Below are 19,160 nucleotides of genomic sequence, written 5' to 3'. Positions count from 1 at the left end.
TTTATCTCAGAATTTTTCCTGAAAAATTGGTGGGTTTCCTGGCCCACTGGGTGTTTTTTTTTCTTCTCCTGAATGAACATAGACATTGGAGGAGGCCCACTGTAACATGATGTAATGTGTGTTATAAAACATTCAACGGACAAGTTTATTTAAGCTTTACATTCATTTATGGTTGGTAGAAACAAGTTATGATGCTTGGTCCAGCAGATGGAACTAAATTCTTCAATTCAAATTCCAATCAATGCTATGGATTACTTTTTTTTGGGTGGGGGGAGCTTAGGGTAACAAGAAGATTCTGGTTTTCATTTTGTCGTACAGATTTGAAAATTAAAAAAAAACAAAATCCATCCTTCCTTCCTCCTTCCTTAACTGTGCCCCAGTGTATTTATTGTAAGTCATACTTACTATAAAGTATATGGTTAAGGTGAGATTTGTACACAAATCTGCTTGTTCTAGCTCACTGTGAATTAAGGTATTGATTATTTGTTGCCTCGCTATTTTTCAATACAAGTTTCCTTTCTTGTCCTATGTGTATAAAGTTTGTTTGAGAAGTGTTAACTCCACTGTGTTAATAATAGAGTATAATCATGTATTTCTGTTTGTTCTCTCTTTAGTGCTGGATATCAATGATGAAAGTCCAACTTTTTATCCAACTCTGTACAACATCTCACTGGCTGAGAATGTACCGCGAGATTACATTGTGGCACGCCTGAACTGCTCAGATGCTGATTCTGGACTCAATGCAGAGCTGAGCTATTTCATTACCGGTACTGAAAACTAAAACAGATTTCATATTCATGAATCATTAGATTTGGACAGGTGAAGAGAGTTAGAATGGTGTCTCATTAGAAGATTGAGAAATTAAATGTGCTGCATTCTCCCAAAAGTGTAACAAGCCTTATGTGCTGTATCAACATCCCTAAACAGTGATCACGATGTCTTTGAGTTTTCTTGCTTATGGTTTTCACAAATGAAATGGGGAAAAACAGGAAAAATAAAGAACCACTATACCTACAGGGTTTGTATACATAATCAACGGGTATACAGATGTCTCAGTCCAGCTTCCTTGGTAACAGATATGCATGTGTTGTATGAGCAGGGCCATATTTATATTTCTTTCTGGTCAGCTACATTATGTCTTCCCTCAAAAAATAAATCACTGACACAACCAAAAAACATATCCATAGAGATACAAATGGTACCATAATAACCAGCAGAAACATGTCAGCCGATATGCAGTCAGTACACTCCTGACACAAGCAGAAACATGTCCACAGCAACACAATCAGCCAGTGGCGGCTGGTGCTCAAAATTTTTAGGGGGGGCGCAAGCAAATGAAAAAAAAAAACATCAATTGCAGCCTCACTGTACCCATCAATTGCCGCCACTGTGCCCATCAAACGTGGCCACTGTGCCATAAAATTGTCACCACTGTGCCATAAAATTGTCGCCACTGTGCCATGCTATCAAACGCAGCCACTGTGCCATGCCATCAAACGCAGCCACTGTGCCATCAATTGTCGCCACTGTGCCATGCCAAACGCAGCCACTGTGCCATCGATTGTCGCCACTGAGCCATACCGTTGTCGCCACTGTGCCCATCAATTGTCGCCACTGTGCCATGCCAAATGCAGCCACTGTGCCATGCCAAACGCAGCCACTGTACCATGCCTTTGTCGCCACTGTGCCCATCAATTGTCGCCACTGTGCCATGCCATTGTTGCCACTGTGCCATGCCATTGTCGCCACTGTGCCATGCCATTGTGCCCCCTCAAAAACCGCCAGATTGCTTCCCCCCCCTGTCTCCCGGCACTTAACTTTCTCGGGTCAGCCATCCACCCTCCACGCTCCCTCGATGTCTTCTCCCTAGTCCAGCCCTCGATGTCGCTTCAGCCAATCAGGTTACCGGTAACCAGAACCGGTGAACCTGATTGGCTGAGACGCCTGTCAGTGTTATCTAAGGCAGTGTTTCTCAACTCCAGTCCTCAAGGCGCCCCAACAGGTCATGTTTTCAGGCTTTCCATTATTTTGCACAGGTGATTTGATCAGTTTCACTGCCTTGGTAATTACCACAGCCATTTCATCTGAGGGAAATCCTGAAAACATGACCTGTTGGGGCGCCTCGAGGACTGGAGTTGAGAAACACTGATCTAAGGAATGCACCACCTGTACGTCCCATAGATAAGTTATGACATAACCAGAAGTCTATCCACACACATTCAGAATCAGTACAATACTGACTACCAGAAATATGTAATTTTGTTGTGCGGTAAGTTGGTTTACATGTACTCCACATGCATTGAAATAGTCTGTAGTTGGCAAGGTCACATTAAAATGGCTCTGTAACCTTTGAAAAACAACAAACAATTGATTTAAAAATCTACTGAGACAGGTGGAAATTTATCGCCTGAACAGTGACTGCATCCTATCAGAAGAAGTCGCTGTTCAGCAACACCACTGTATTCAGGTAGCCCTGGGTGCCATGGCTGCTAAATGCAATAGCCAGCAGTGGAAATTCCTTTGACCATTGTACAGTATATAGCATGTATAGGATAATTAATTGATTTTCTCTAATTCAACCTGTGGCCTAAACAAGAGAAAATCAAACCGAGTATGACTATCTTAAGAGACCGATAATTTGATTAGCAGAGACATTGATTGGCATCCTAGGTAGAGGCAAATATGGATCTTCACAAGCACACCTTAGTATAGTGATAAGCATGTCCTTTATTCACATAAAGTGACAGGTATCCTGGGTAGAGACAGATAAGGTAGGTAGGAAGCAGTAGGCAATCAAAGGTCCTGTCAGACTCAGATGGGAACAGTTTACACTGCTTTACTTTTACAAAACATAGAAAGTTATGCAGGTTTGGTAGACAGTTTATGACTTATACAGGCCATACATGGATCAAATTCCAAACAAATTTTCTTTTGAAAATCAGAAATTTCGTGCATGTCGGTGCCACCATTGATTTAAAAAATCAACCAACCAAGCCTTCAATTTCACCTCATGTTGCTACAGAAAATTATTTTCTTTTCTCTCCAGCTCACAGCTCATGCTCATTTTTTGATTATCACACGATTCTCCCATCATCGATTGGACATTTGTTTTTCAAAAAATTTCCAAATTCCCGATCACTTAAATTCAATGGCTGCACAAAAATCAGCCGTTGCTGCTGCCCACTAATGGTTTCAAAATTCGAACAAAAAATCTTAGTTACGACTTTTGAGAGAAAATTCTTTCAGAATTCGACCCATGTAAGGCCCCATACACATGATCAGAAAATCGTTCGAAAAATACCGCTTTCAAATCAATTGTACGATAATCTGATTGTTAGTACACAGCTTTTGATAGCCAATCACGACAGTTCTTTCGATATTATCCTATGGGACAAGCACGAAAATGTTTCTCATACGATACAGTTTTTTTTGTTTAATCAGTACAGTTGTCATTTGAAAATACAATAGAAATACATTACAACACATTACATCACTTACAAATTTTTATTCTGTCGTACAAGAATTGTTGTCACTTTAGTAAACGCTTCTATTTCGATATGCTACTTTCACACTAGGTGTTTAGCAGGGGCGGCCCATCCATTAAGGGGACATGGGCGCCGCCCTCCCATCCATGCGTCCTGCCCCTTGCAGGATTTCAGATGCATGAATTCCAATGGCGGGGGTGTTTTTTTTTAAGCACGTGATTAGAGCCAGAGGCTCTAATAAGCTTAAAGATAGGATGGGCTCAGGATGCAGAGCACTGGGAACCGAGCCCACCCAGTTGTGTGACATGAATATTCACTATTTTCCCACTAAATCTCCTCCCCGCCAATCAGGAAGCGGGTCTGAAACCTGTTCCCCAATTGGCCAAAAGGAGAAGCATTCTGATTGGCCTCCGAGGAGGAGGGGGGAGACAGAAGCCGCTGAGCAGGGGAAGCCGCCCGTCATGCCTGCCACCAGTAATGCCCGCAGAGGAGAGAAGAGAAAGCCGCCCATGATGCCAGCCACCTGTGATGCGGACCCGACCGACCGGACCGGGGAGGTGGCTGTGAGTGCAGTTTGCCGCCCCCCCCCAAAAAAAATTAACCACCAGCCGCCAATGGTGTTTAGCCTGTGTGCATTCAATCCCAGTGTTTAAGTGCACCCAGGTGGTACAGGTGAGGCTTTCGGCCCTGTTCCCTGCAGCCATTTAAATCTGTGGCAGGTTGAAATACGCTGCGGCTGTATGGGACTGAACAATGTACCAAGTGATGCTTGCATATCAGGCCTTATGTGTACAGGTGCATATGACCGGAATGCAGAATAAGTGTTTTCTTGACATGCGTTCAGTCCCGTCCATATGCAGTATATTTCAGCTTGCCAAAGACTTTGACAGGCTGCAGGTAGCCATGCTGGATATTGTACCTGTGCTTCCCCAGTGCGCCAAAATGTAGAGACTGGCCACACACGGAGCTGAATGCCTAGTGTACAAATAGCCTGAAAGTACAAATAAGGGTCCTTTACCATGAGCGTCATCAGTTTTATCACGAAAACTGATAAAAAAAGAAATGGCATGAAAAAAAAAATTAACATCAGTTTACATCTTTTTCAATTTAGTTCACTTTAAATCAGTATACCCCTTTTTTTCATGCAATTTGTTTAGTTTTGAAGAAAAAACTCATACAAAAGTGTAAACAAAAAATGTTTGTTGCCTAACAATGGATGTAAACAGAGAAGACGTAAACAGACAACATCCTGTTACATCTGTTTATGATCGCAAAAGCATAAAGGGATGCAAACCTTTTTCCATTTCTTTCTCTGGACTTAAATGGACTAGGATGTAAGTGGATGTAAACAGAAGTATGTCCGTTTGCATGCTCCTGCTCCTAGACATACATTGCGGCTTTGTCTGGACCAATGTGAAAAACTAACAGACTGAAAGTCTGTGTATAAGGGCTCCAAAGACTCCTGTTGAACGGTTTAAATAAGTCCTGAATCCAGTTCATAAATTGAGCGAAAAAATTCATGAGATAAACAAAAAACTTATTTTCAGAAATCCGTGCGGACACGATACGCGGTGACGTGGCCGCGGTGACGTGCGCGGCCCTAGAAGGTCAATGCTTCCACGCATGTGTCGAATCACTTTGACGCATGCAAGGGCTTTCGGCCGATCGGACATGTCCGGTGAGTCTGTACAGACGACCGAACATGTCCGACGGACAGGCTTCCAGCGGACATGTTCCTTAGCATGCTAAGAAACATTTGTCCGCTGGAAACTGTCCGATCCGCCAGACAATTGTCCGGTCGGCCGTACACACGACCGAACATGTCTGCTGAAACTGGTCCGTCGGTCGTGTGTATGGGGCCTAACACCTTAACTGATCCCAATCATCTCCCTTCATGTGTGCTTCACAATCTCCCCAGACACTGCAGCTCACAATAGGAGGATCACCGCAACAGAGGCAGCACCATCATTCCAGAAAGCAGTGCGCTCCAGGACTAGGTGTGGCCACTGTGAATCAGCAGTTACAATGCTAATATGACCACGTTCCCAGCAATAATTATTCATCCACTGTAGTGGATTTTTTTTACGCCACCTGCGTTCCATTGTATAGATTTCCCTTGACTTCCTGTCCAATAGCCAAACAGGAAGTGAAAGGAAATCCCTGCAAATTAAGGGAATACCTTGGGGACCTCCAGGTCACCTGGACTATTGTGCCCATTGGAAGATTTTTCTCTCCTGTTACTTTTCTGGGGACAAACTCAAATTTGGGATTTTCCTTTACTTTCACTTTCAATGATAATGGTACACAGGACAAATAGAGGGAAAATCTCCCTAACAGGGGCATAGACAGCAATAAAAACTGACAAGTGTTCTAATCCCTTTCTGCTCTATACAAAACAAAAACATTTTGCCCTTAGTTATACTTCAATACACCAAAAAGGAAAACTCTGCGCTCCTGAAAGTTCACCAATTATAAATCCACTTAATGTTTGTGAAGAAAAAAACATACATTAACACTTTAATTTTCGGAAGATCCAGTCCTTTATATGGTTAAAAAAGGGAAAGTTTCCACAATGTACACAATATAATAAAAAAAAGTATAAAAAAAACTTTCCAAATGTCTGCATCAGACCAGCACCCTCTTCAGACTTCAAATGGTTAAAGCTTGCGGTTTTAGTTTGTGGGCTGTCTAGCAAGACATTATTAGTGCAAATGGTGAGCACAGTACATTACCCAGCCAGATGTAAACATCGATCGAATGTCCTTCTCCTGGCTGATGTAACAATGTCCGGGATACTAGGCTCTCTCCTATGCGGGTCTGGAAGCTTCACAGACCCGATAAATGTGACTGTTGGAGACACAGGGTGGATCAGCCTATCAGAAAGGACGCTCTCCCTGGGTGAACATGCAAGCGTCCCACGTCTGAGACACTGTTTCAGTAAACCAGCTGTACTGCAGGGAGAAGTTTAGGCGCCCTCCAGTGGGCAAAAAGCAGTGTGCGCTTGTTGAAAAATCAACAGCGTTGCATGGCGATTAAAAAAATCGGATATAAAAGTTCTTATGCATGAATAGGATCTTCCATCATAAAAGGGGGATATTAAGAGGGGTCCTAGACGACGCGTTTCGCCCTTACAAGAGCTTTTAATCGCCATGCAACGCTGTTGATTTTTCAACAAGCGCACACTGCTTTTTGCCCACTGGAGGGCGCCTAAACTTCTCCCTGCAGTACAGCTGGTTTACTGAAACAGTGTCTCAGACGTGGGACGCTTGCATGTTCACCCAGGGAGAGCGTCCTTTCTGATAGGCTGATCCACCCTGTGTCTCCAACAGTCACATTTATCGGGTCTGTGAAGCTTCCAGACCCGCATAGGAGAGAGCCTAGTATCCCGGACATTGTTACATCAGCCAGGAGAAGGACATTCGATCGATGTTTACATCTGGCTGGGTAATGTACTGTGCTCACCATTTGCACTAATGATGTCTTGCTAGACAGCCCACAAACTAAAACCGCAAGCTTTAACCATTTGAAGTCTGAAGAGGGTGCTGGTCTGATGCAGACATTTGGAAAGTTTTTTTTATACTTTTTTTTATTATATTGTGTACATTGTGGAAACTTTCCCTTTTCTAACCATATAAAGGACTGGATCTTCCGAAAATTAAAGTGTTAATGTATGTTTTTTTCTTTACAAACATTAAGTGGATTTATAATTGGTGAACTTTCAGGAGCGCAGAGTTTTCCTTTTTGGTGTATTTGTGTATTTGTGGTACTTCAGGGTATCCGGATCTCTGCAGCACGGACTGTTCTCAGCCCATACGAGGGTTTCAAGTATTTCATGGGATATTAGTTATTTCCCATTGAGCGCCAGTGATTTTTTTGTATCAATATACTTCAATAATTGACCTCTGTTCCAGAAATGGAAAAGCTCTCCTTATTTTCTAGGGCAGGCAGGCAGGTAATTGTGGAATCCGTGGATTGATAAGTAGATGTGAAAAATAAATTTTGAAATCAGGACTACCCTGGAAATTTAAAGGAGTTCTATAGTCACATTCATTACATTGCGCTGTCATAAAAAACATTATTTACTGAACATTGTATTAGAAAAATTGAAGTACTATTTCTTACTTTGAAAATGTGTGCATACATCAACTTCCTGCTAATTGCAAAAGTAAAAGAATACATCCCCGGGGCACCAGGCCCGGACTGGCCGGGGCCACCTGCTCCGTGACATGTGGATGAACAGGCCGCACAGTGGGAGGTAAGCGCCGACCACGGCCTGGAGAGGGTTAACACAGGCCGTGGCTGCCGCTCGCCTACCGCTCCTCCAGCCATAAGCGTCCATACAGATGGGGTAAGGTGGGGAGAGTTGCAGGCTGCTGTCTGGATGTTTCCCCCGCCGACCCCCTTCTCCTTCTCATGTCAGCAGCAGGGAAAGAGAAGTCTTTCCTGCCCGTTCTTCTTCCCTCCCCATTGGCCACAGCGGAGGGCCAATCAGAAAAAACTAGAGGGCATCATGGGAAATGTAGTCCCAGAGATAGGTGGCCCAGTTTTTCTCAGCAGGGAGCAGATTGCAGTCCCCAGCATGCTGGGGGGAAAAGAGAAACACCGGAAACAAGGTGAGGAGTGGTACACTGTAGAAGCTACAGGAGACATGGAAAAAGAAAGAGGACTGTGCTGGAGGAACTAATAGCTCCAGCATCACTAGACAGAGCCACGCTGTACCCGCACCACCAGAGAGTGCCACGCTGTACCCACACCACCAGAGAGAGCCATGCTGTATCCACACCACCAGAGAGAGCCACGCTGTACCCGCACCACCAGAGAGAGCCACGCTGTACCCACACCACAAGAGAGAACCACGCTGTACCTGCACCACCAGAGAGAGAAACACGCTTTACCCACACCACCAAAGATGTGATAAAAGGGGACTGCACTGTAATCATTGCAGTGCCCCTTTACAGTGCAGTCCCCTTTATATCACAGTGTCCCTGCCCATTACAGTGTGGAGGACCGACACCAGCTACCCCTGCGAATGTTGACACCTCCCTCCGCCGGTCCCTGGAAAATTTGGCTGATCAGTCTAAAAATGTCCAGGCTTATTTTTTGTCCCAGGAAAAAGGGAATGAAGTTGCGCAACTTCATTCCCTTTTTCCTTGTACTTTCTGTGTGTATAACACTTAGTTGTTGCAGCTTATGTTATTGTAGTTTATTTTAGCGCGGTAATTTTCAGTTTTTTCCATTATTTTTTGTCCCAGTCCGGGCCTGCCGGGCACCTTTTAGAAGTACATGTTCCAGGGAGGAAGCTGGCCACTGGATGGTATAGACTTTAGCTATGCAGCCTGACCTTCAATCACTTTATTGCATTCTATCATACTTGCTTTTGAAATAGTAAGCAAACAAATGATTAGCAGAGCACAGCTAAATTATGCACCGTCCATTGGCTATGCTTCTCTATGCCAGAGATGTGTTCTTTTCACTCAGGCTCTTTACACATCATCACTTACATCAAAGTCAATGCATTTGATTGGCTACAAAGTGAGGTATTGAGAAAGCATTAAAAATTGTAGACATGGGCATTAAGAAAATGAACGCACATGAGGCTCTCTGGCATGATTCTCAGATATTTATAGAAACTGTATGTACACAGAATTTTAAAGGAAGAGGATGAAAACCATAGGATGAAACAATTGAGACTTGAGTCCTAAAGCATGTGTGCACTTTTCGTTGTTTTAATTCAGTTAAATGGGTTTTCTGTCTTTTGTAACAAAGGCAAGCTTGAAGTCTAGACATTATCTTTACTACTAGTTTCTGCAATGCATTTTAGTAAAAAAGCGTCTCCACTTTCAGCAATATAGCAGAACTGCCTGCCACTTGTGGCTTAATGAGAAATTGTAGGGCTTATCGTTCTCAGACCCATACAGATCATCTGTTCTCGGCTCCTAGAAATGCAATTTTGAGACTGTTGGAGCAAAAAAATTTGATCTGTCTATATATTATTATGAATTACCACTGTGCCTCACTCTGGGCATTTATGTCCCAAGTCCATGACTGTATCGGTAACGTTCCCATAAGATATTTTGTTTTCCATACCAAATAAGCATGTACAGAAAGGAGGAGAGATAAGCAGTCAACAATGGTGGTTCATGACCACAAGCATACCACCAACCTCAATAATATCAACACAATTGCCTCACTTTCCTTTTAATTAGTAGTTTGAGTTATGTATCAGTGATGTTCTGTTTTAAGATTGCAGTGATATAAAAAAAAAAAAAACAGCTAAGCAACCAGGAATAAGCAGAGAGGAAAGGGAACAAATTGTGCATTTTCTTAGTAAAGAGTGTACAGCATATAACATCTCATATTAGTTTCCCCTTTCCAGCAGACTACGATGCCATTATTGCTTCTTATCACTTTATTTATGTCAAGGATTTTCAGGCAGCTATTGTGCCAGACTAAAATACTGATTGCTCCTTTATTGGGGAATTGTATATACCAGTGGTAGTAGTGTTCCCTCTAGAGGCTGTAAAAGGAATAGTTTGGAATCCAACAATAGTGGCCTTTCACCACGTTCATATAGGTTGTAGATTGCTATCCTTGCGTCCTTTTGTCACGTCCTGCTGTTTTAAGCCCTTTTTCTACTTTTGATGCAAATATCAACATCAGAGCATGCATTAAAATAGTCAATTGAGCTTGCACTTAAGCATTGATTTAAAAATTAATAGTGAACAGAACATCAGGTTAATGGAAGGAAAATGAAATTCAAAGGATAAACATACTGTACTAGGTAAAGACATCTATGCTGGGCCATGGATAAATTAGTAATTTATTAGATCATTTCCTATAAGTATCATATGATATGTGTATGCATACTTCAAGCTGTCAGATGCATTTTTTTGGGGGAAAAACATTTGTGTTTATAAAATATACAGCAGACAATAGCAGATCCTACTATGGTAGGGTAATGATATTCAGCATTTTAAAATTATACAGCTTCAGTTTGATACCAGCAATATGACAGCTATTGCACATTGTAACTGCAAACTCTACTTTAAATGTGCAATAATAACTAATTTCTAAAGATACGGCTGATTCTGTGAAAGGTGACATAAACGTACAAACATAGGGTGAGATGTTTCTTTGCTATAAAAGCCTGTACAATATTGTGAGCTGTTGACAAGGCTGTCATTCAAGAGTGCGTCACACATTTTCCCACTCTTTGCGAGATAAACCTCTTGAAATAAAAAAGTTTCAGCTATAGCAATCCTGTATTTTAAATAAACCGCAAAGACAAATGTAGCTCTCTTTTGCAGATAGGGGGGTTATAAGAAATGGCCCTCACCAAACAGGATGTTGCGTTAAAACTGTAGGTAAATAAGAGAACCAGAACCATCACTAATAGGAAGAGTGGTTTGATTTTAAAGCTGGCAGTGCCTCCACCCAGGACAGGGTCTCTGTGAACCTTCCTGGGTAATTTAATTAAAGTAATTGGGAGCAGAGAAACTACTTTAACCAGCATATAACATTAAAGCAGAGTTCCACCCAAAAGTGGAACTTCCGCTTAAACCACTCCTCACCCCCTTACATGGCACATTTGGCATGTCATTTTTGGGGGGGGAGTGGGGGCTTCAGTAGGAGTGGGACTTCCTGTCCCACTTCCTACTTCCGCCCAGGGACCGCTTAGGCGACACGTCATATCGCCTTTTGCACACCAGTATGGAAATAATACAAGCTTTATATAAGAAAAGATTAATATTAGTTCATACATCCAATGTACAAACACGGGGGATCCTCCAACTGCTGTCCAACCAGCTTGGAATGTAGCTTCTCACCTGCAGGAGCTGTGGTGTGGCACTGCTGGAACTCCGGGTCAGCCTATCTACTCAATACTTTAGTCCCTCATAGCTTCTAATCTGACATGCAACCAGACCTCTAAGCTAATGATCCTGAAGTGGCCGTCGGAAGCATAACAATCCCTCTAGCCTCAGCTGCTTATCTGGCCCTAAGCTAAAACTATCTATAGAATCCCAGACCAGAAGGGACAGGTTTTCCTAGAATACCAGGAGCTGCATATAAACTATATTGCAATAAACAGATTCACCTACAAATATACTGGAAGGTGACCACTACACTGGCACTGTGCATGTGAAATAATATTAAGGTCAGGGCAGAGATACTCGGTCTGTCACAAGGATTTAAATATACACTCAGCAGCTGCAGTCTGTCATGGAAGCATGAATCAGACGTACAACACAAATAAATGAATAAGGGAATTTTATTGAAAATCAAACAGCAAGATCAAAGTCCACGCTGACGATCGAAACTGCCAGAAGAGTCGTCCAACAAAGCCAGGGTCGATAGCCAGGGATGGGAGTCAGCCAAGCCGGAGTCTGTAGCCAGAGACGGGGTGAAACGAAGCCGGGAATCAGGAACCAGAAGGAACGTCCGTAGCCGGGTTGGTCACCAGGAGCAAGCAGCACGATCATGGATGAGGTATCAGACGAAAGGCCCAAGCAAGGAAATTCTGCAGCTGCCGTGATATATATATATGCTGAGCAGTCAGCTCCTCCCAGTGGGAGGGAGGAGCTGCAGGGTGAGGCAGGTTACAAGAACCCCATGAAGCAAGATGGCTGCCAGCACCTGTCAGTGAAGGGAAGCCTGCAAAGTGGTAAGACCATGACACAGTCCAACTGTTAAATCATAGGAATACATCCCTTCTGGCTTGGGGTTTAGTAGTCTGGACAGGCCAGGTAGCTGAAACTTTCTCTCTCTCTCTCTCTCTCGCTCTCCACTTCCTCCTTCCAGGATTTTAAAGCCAACAACCCAGGGACAGGAAGTGCATACATAATATATTTAGAGGCATTTACAAATTCAGACAGTAGAGGGCAGCAGATCCGTACACATACAATGGAGGAAAATCCTAAAAAGCAGTTGGATTTTAACCACTTGACAACCAGCCCATAGTAAAAATTAGGGTTGTCTCGATACCACTTTTTTAAGACCAAGTACAAGTACCGATACTTTTTTTCAAGTACTCGCCGATACCGATTACCAATACTTTTTTTTAATGTGACAGTGGCACATATATCCGTATTTAATTTTTTTTACAATTTTTTGTTCTGTTTTTTTACGATGCTTTCTTCTTTTTTTTGGGGGGGGGGGGAGTGGATGGTGTCAGTGTGTTTTTTATTTTTATAATTTTTTACAATTCATTTTATATATATATATATATATATATATATATATATATATATATATATATATATATATAAAATGTTTGGGGGTTCTAAGTAATTTTCGAGCAAAAAATGCTAATTCCAACTTTTAAACAAAAAGTTTCAGAAAAGACCTAGGGCCAGATTCAGAAACAGGTGGTGCTTCCGTTGATTTCTGCGTTGAATATGCAAATGACCTAGATACGCCGATTAACAAACGTAGTTCCGTCCGGCGCATCTATTTACGCCGTTTACATAAGGCGTCGGTCCGGCGTAACTTTACCCCTCATAAAAAACGTCGGACCAGCGTCGTATTTTACGTTGTTTGCGTAAGTCGTCCGTGAATGGGGATGGGCGTAGGTTACGTTCACGTCGCCTAAACATTGAGCCAACGTATCTTACAGAGAAAATTCAACGTAATACTGAACATGCGCGCGAATGCGCCGTTCGTAAAGCGTGTCATTTGCGTGGGGTCACGAAGCATTTACATACAACACGCCCACTACCAGCCTAGTTTGAATTAGGCGGGCTTATGCCAGCCCATTTACACTACGCCGCCGTAACTGAATACGGGACCTGACACTCTAAGTTATGGTGGCATAGTGTATCTGAGATACGCTACGCCCGCCTAAAGATAGGCGATTCTCTCTAAATCTGGTCCCTAGTCTTTAAGTGGTTAATCACAAACACGTCTGCCCATTGGAGGACAGCCAGGCTGTTCTCCCAGGACAGCCAGAGAACTGACCATCCTGGGATGGATGTGCTCTAATGCCCCAGTGTCGTCAGTTTGAAATAGGCAAGCATAGGGGCTGGCAGGATCACAAGGTATTTCACACAAAGGAAACAATACAAATAGAACAGGATACTTTTTAACAAAAAGTCATGGTACAACAGACCCATATCAAGAATATGAAATGTTTGGGTAACCTATTATTAAAAGTGGTTGTGAAGGCTATTTATTTTCCTAAAAGAAAAAAATAGTTTATACTTACCCACTCTGTTGCACAGAGCTGCCACATACCTGCTCTTCTGGGGTCCTCCAGCCAGCGCTCTCTGCTCATCCTCCTCTGCGTGTGCCCCTATAGCAAGTTGTGTGCTATGAAGGCACACATTTGCGGGCGTGCTCCAGAGCTTTACTTTGCTGCGAGACTGAGCCAGCTACTTCCACCCCTGCAAAGTCCAGCGCTCCAGTGTGCACTAGAAAAAGATTTTCACCGCTCCAGGTGAGCCTTGTAGATGATCAGGGATGGTCGGATTACCAAGGTGCTGGCGATGCACGTAGCAATAGTAATGAGAAGAGGAAGATGGACAGCCGCACTCCGAGTGCGGCTGTCCATCTTCCTCTTCTCATTACTATTCCAGTGTGCACTAGAGGGACAGAGAAGAGAGCTGCTGACTGACAGTCACCACTGTCTGCTCACTGATTACCGAGAACTGAGCAATCAGTGGTCTTTCATTGCTCAGTTCTCAGTCTTAGAAGCAGCGGGGGACAGATGCATCATTGGACCAATACTGCATCCACCTAGGTGAGTTTAGATATAATTTTATTTTTTATTCTTGAACTTCTCTTTTAAATAAGAGGAGAGGTTGATCCTCCAAAGCTGCTAGGCTAAAATATCTTCTGAAAGAAGATTCTTTTATTTCATATATTCACTAGTAATTGACTTGCCAACACACCTCTACTTTTTACCCAATTAAGTTTGATTGAATATGCCTATTGAAATGCTTTTAAGGTGAATGACACATAATTATCAGTATGCAGAAACACTACTTCAATTAAACTATTATTTCAACTACAATACACACATTTTCTCTCAGTGACATGCCCCTAATCACTTTAATTGTTATAGGAAAAAGGTTCAGTTTAATCAGATACTTATGTTAATATGTATTTAGCTAATCCTAAATCTAATTATAACCATGTACATATCCATAATGCAGTTTGTGCTTATATTAAATACGTAGTCTTGCTGTCTTTTGCATTATTCTTGTATTTGTGTCTTGCTGTGTTCTATATACTGAGTTATTGCCAGCTCACACCTACTACTAGTAGAGATTTGTGTGTCTGCACGATGCACAGAATATCTAAGCACAGGGTTTCTGCATTACTTTGTTGAATTTAATTGGTACTATCAAAGTTTTATTTAATATACTAGTGTGAAAAACAGTCATGTTTAATAATTCACAGCAATTGATGAGCAACTTTAAAGTTTGTGCTCAGTGAGTTTTTTGGGGGTTTAGGATAGAGTGGGGAAGGATTAGAACCTGTCAGGAAAGGTTCCATCCGCTGGTGCTATTTATTACCTGGCTTGCAGTGCTGCGTCTCACCAGCAGGTGTCTCCTGACAGTTCTAAACTGTCAGGAGAACTTCTCCCTGCTGGTGTTATATCACCCTTGGGACGCAGTACTGGTCTCCACCAGCGGATGGACCCTGGCAGTATGGAGCATAGGGCCCTTCCTACGCTCAGGTGAACTTAATTACCACACCTCTGTATATACCCGGTGAGTGCAAGCATACCTCGCCCTGGTATCTTTCAACCATCCGGACCCTGAGCCTGCTATCCCGACCCTGCTCCTGATCCCTATCCCGAGCCCATCTTGGACCTATCCTTCTTGTTACCTGTTTACCTTGGATCCTGTTTATGTTGGATTCCTGCCCCGCAGCCTGTCCAGCCATCCTCTCCCTGCTCTGTTGTGTTCCCATCCTCACCCATCTGCTGATATTCCCTGGTATATGATCTCGGCCTGGCTTTGTTTACGATTACGGTATCTCATCTTGATTTGTATATACTATTTGCTGTTAATTGCGCACTGGTTGTTGTCACATGTTTGTCATCTTGTAAATAAACACCTTTTTATTTCACTTACATACATGGTTGGTCTCCTCTGTGTAGTCACACAGTCTGGTCTACTAGATTCCCTGGCAGAACCCCTGCCATGTTTTTACTGCTATTCAAAGCTTTGTCAGAGATTTATTCACATTCCCTGTCCTGCTGACAATGTTTTACCAGACAAGTGAGGAACCCCACAATAGCAACAAGGACAGAAATACAAATTCCTTTCTTTAGTTGAATAGGACAAGACCAGACCCACCTGTCTACTTTTTATTTGGGTATGTGGTGTTGTTTCCTAGTAAAACTGCTGTCAGCAAAACAGGAAATGAGATGAAATCTCTCTAAAGAAGCTACAGATAGCAGTAAATAAAACACAACAGGGGTTTAGTCCTTCCCCACTCTATCCAAAACAGGAAAAAAAAAAAAAAAAGTTTTGGGTGTTGAAACACATTTTTAATGTAGAACTTGAACCACAACTTTTGTTTAATTTTGAATTGGGTGGAAATAGATTTGAATAGGGTGTGGATGTATTTGAATTGGGTAGGACATGGTTAGACTTTATTGCTTTCTGTAATTTTATTGCGAAGATTTTAACGAATTTCTTGCCTCAATTATCAAGTGTCACCAGTACAGGAAATATGTGCAAATCTTTCAGTGCAGACACAGATAGTTCTAAAACCTGACATTGAGTCCAGCCATTGAAGTGGTTTCCCGCTTAATGTAAAACTATAGGCAATTTTTTTTTTTTTGGATACAACAAGGGAGGTTTATAACCCCTGTCATTTATTTTTTCCTATAGCCAAACAGCAAGTGGGAGGAAATCTCTGCAAATTAAGGGGATCCCTTGGGGACCTCCAGATCACCAGAACTTGTGTCCCAATTAGAATATTTCCCCACTTACAATTCTTTGGACAACCCAAACACTTTCATTGATGGTAAACAAGACAAATAGAAAGGGTGTATATCCGTAATGGGGACACAGACTGCAATATAAACAGACATATTCTAATACCTCAGCACTCTATTAAAAAAAAAGGTTTTGATTTTAGCAGTGGCAACCTGTCAATAAGGGGTGCCCGGCGTCGCTGCCGCCCTCATCACCCCCTATATGCAGTGGATACATTCATGCGTAGCATGAATCTTTTCATGGCCGCCCCCTATTGTTGCGTCCAGCCCCTTTCAGTCCACCGGAAGCATAAATTATGAATTAAAGCAGCCCGGGTTTTTTTAAGCACCTGAATAGAGCCAGAGGCTCTAATAGGCTTCAAAATAGGGTGGGTTCGGGTGGCAGAGAATGAGACTGGAGCCCACCCAGGTGTGTTGCAACAGCGAATAATGAATATTCGCTGTTGCAACACTGATCCTCCTCCCGGCCAATCAGGAAGCAAGTATGAAACCCTTTTCCCGATTGGCCAAAACATCCGGCGATCAGAGGAACAGAGAGAAGAAGTGCAGCGAAAGCTGCTCCAGGAGCTCCAACATCTCTCGTAATGGGATTCCTCTTGAGTATATGGTTACCATAGCCATTCCTCCATATTGGCAACAGAGGCCATAGTTCTCCCTGGACATTCACTTCAGGATACAGAAGCCAATTCCCCTCCACACATACACAGACTGGGGCTGTAAGAATGGTGGCTGAAAGGAAAGGCTGGAGAACCTAGGTTGCTCCAGAGTTGCTCCAGAGTGGTCTCTACATTGTTGCATGCTAGAAGACACTCGACTAAACTGCTCTCAGAATTTGTAGGTGATTTTCTGCCCTGGGTTATTATGGGTTTCATCACTCTCAATAACATATTGCTGCAGGTTCCTCCCTAGTGTTGAATATAGACAACCGCTGCCCTGCTGACCAATTCCACAGGGACTGGTCTTCCTAAAAAGGCTGTTTAAACTTCCAGAGCATTTAAACTATCCCCCTTAGTTGGGAATCTCCACTTGCCTTGACCGATGAGTCCCTTACAGTGCGCCTTCCAGGCTGTCTTGCTGACATGATTCGTAACCGAGATCTAGTCGAACGACTCTAACGGGACGTGACTTCCTCAAGGTCCCTCTCTTTGGCCACCACCGCAGACTCCTACTCATACTGAGTGACACTGTAATTAACTATGCTAGATTTGGTTTCCTCTATTGAGCTAAGAACTCCAGCTGAAACTGGCACAGGTACCAGTGCACCAAAGGGATGATGACATTGTGCCCAAAAGATTGAGGCACTGGGAAGCCGTCACAAAAGCGTAGGCTACTGTCCTCAGAATTCCCTGTCCTCTGAGAGAGTTGGCTTTTTTTTGTTAATGATGCAGCCATATCTCTGCTCTGTGTGTGAGGTTTTCTTGGTGCATCAGCAATTTTTCCAGACTTTTGGTTAGAAGAAAAATGTTGTACGGGTATTGACAAAGCCGGAGACCCTGTTCTCTGAGTGCAGCTAACATGGCACTGCGAACTTTGCGAATATTCTTGGAGACATGCACAAGCCAAAAGGTAGGCTGTTAAACCGAAGATACGTCTCACCACTTAAATATTTTGGAAAGACTGAAAAAAATTGAGATGTGAAGATAGGACCCTGAAGGTCCAGTTTAGCATCTAGCCGTCTGGCTGCACTGTTTGAATGGACTCTGTCTTGAAGTTCCCTAAGAGGATAAAACATTTCAACTTCTTCAGATGTGTAATTGGACACCAGCCACCATCCTTTGCGAGCCACAAACAAATGTTGTGTCGAATAGAAACCTGTATATTTTTCTGTGAATAGAACTGGGTCTGAAGCGTCTGTATGTATTGTAGCTGCCTACCTGGTTTTGTGGTGAATCTGGCCTCCTGGTGGGAGGGAAACGGTATGGAGAAGGAGCAGTGAGGAATCTCCCAAAATGAACATGAGTGACTGATGACTTCACCCAAGAATCTGCATAACTTGTTGTCCATGCAGCACTCCAATCTGGCTCCTACCGCAAGAGTCGTGCCATGCGCTCATCTAAGGCCTAAGTGGGTTCCTGCGGTATATTCAGGGTTTTTTACATATGGGCCTTGATAAAGGTTGTTGGTTTCCTTCCATCCTCTACCTGGGACTCTGGCCTGACAACAGACTCTAGGCTCCCTGGACCTAGAGGAGCAAAACCTGCTGGGAGAAAAAAAAATTGATCCCTTTTTCTGGGAGTAGACTTGCCATCTGTCACTCCTGACTCCAATTTACACGATTTTCTGTTATGCGGTATCTTACTGACAAGGATAAGATTGAATAGGCCGTTGTCCCTTTTGTAAGTCCTGCTTTATTACCTGCTGTAAAAAAAATAATAATAATAATTTTTTCACTAATGGAAAAATAATTGAAAAATATTAGAGCTTCCCCAGTCTACATTAGCATTATATTCTGCATACATTGATAGGAGGTACCCACATTTTCTCTATTTATTTAAGCTGACTGGAGTTTAGCTTTTGATATATTCAGAGTCCTTGACCTGTAACACATACAGTATGCAAAAATGGAGTTCTAAATTTACTTACAGTTCATTGGCTGCATGCATGTTCCATGTCAGTGAAATTATTGAAGTTGGAGGATCAAGAATGACTGCGAAGCAATTAGCATTTTTAGAGGAAAGTCGGTAATGCCATGCCCCTATTTATGTTTTTTCTAAACACCATATATC

The 19,160-nt window shown here is 42.8% G+C and overlaps 1 protein-coding gene across 1 annotated transcript in view; it reads left to right on the top strand.

Moving 5' to 3' along the window:
* The window catches only part of LOC120910430 (cadherin-23-like), a 245,796-nt gene that overhangs the window by 119,944 nt on the left and 106,692 nt on the right, over window positions 1-19,160 (top strand). Inside the window, exon 13 of the mRNA XM_040322190.1 lies at window positions 615-767. Within this exon, the coding sequence (XP_040178124.1) occupies window positions 615-767 (153 nt within the window). The remainder of the gene's footprint in view (window positions 1-614; window positions 768-19,160) is intronic.

The sequence above is a fragment of the Rana temporaria genome, chromosome 8 (assembly GCF_905171775.1).
Source record: "Rana temporaria chromosome 8, aRanTem1.1, whole genome shotgun sequence".
NCBI classification, from domain to species: Eukaryota; Metazoa; Chordata; class Amphibia; order Anura; family Ranidae; genus Rana; species Rana temporaria.
This window is presented reverse-complemented; position numbering and strand designations above follow the sequence as displayed.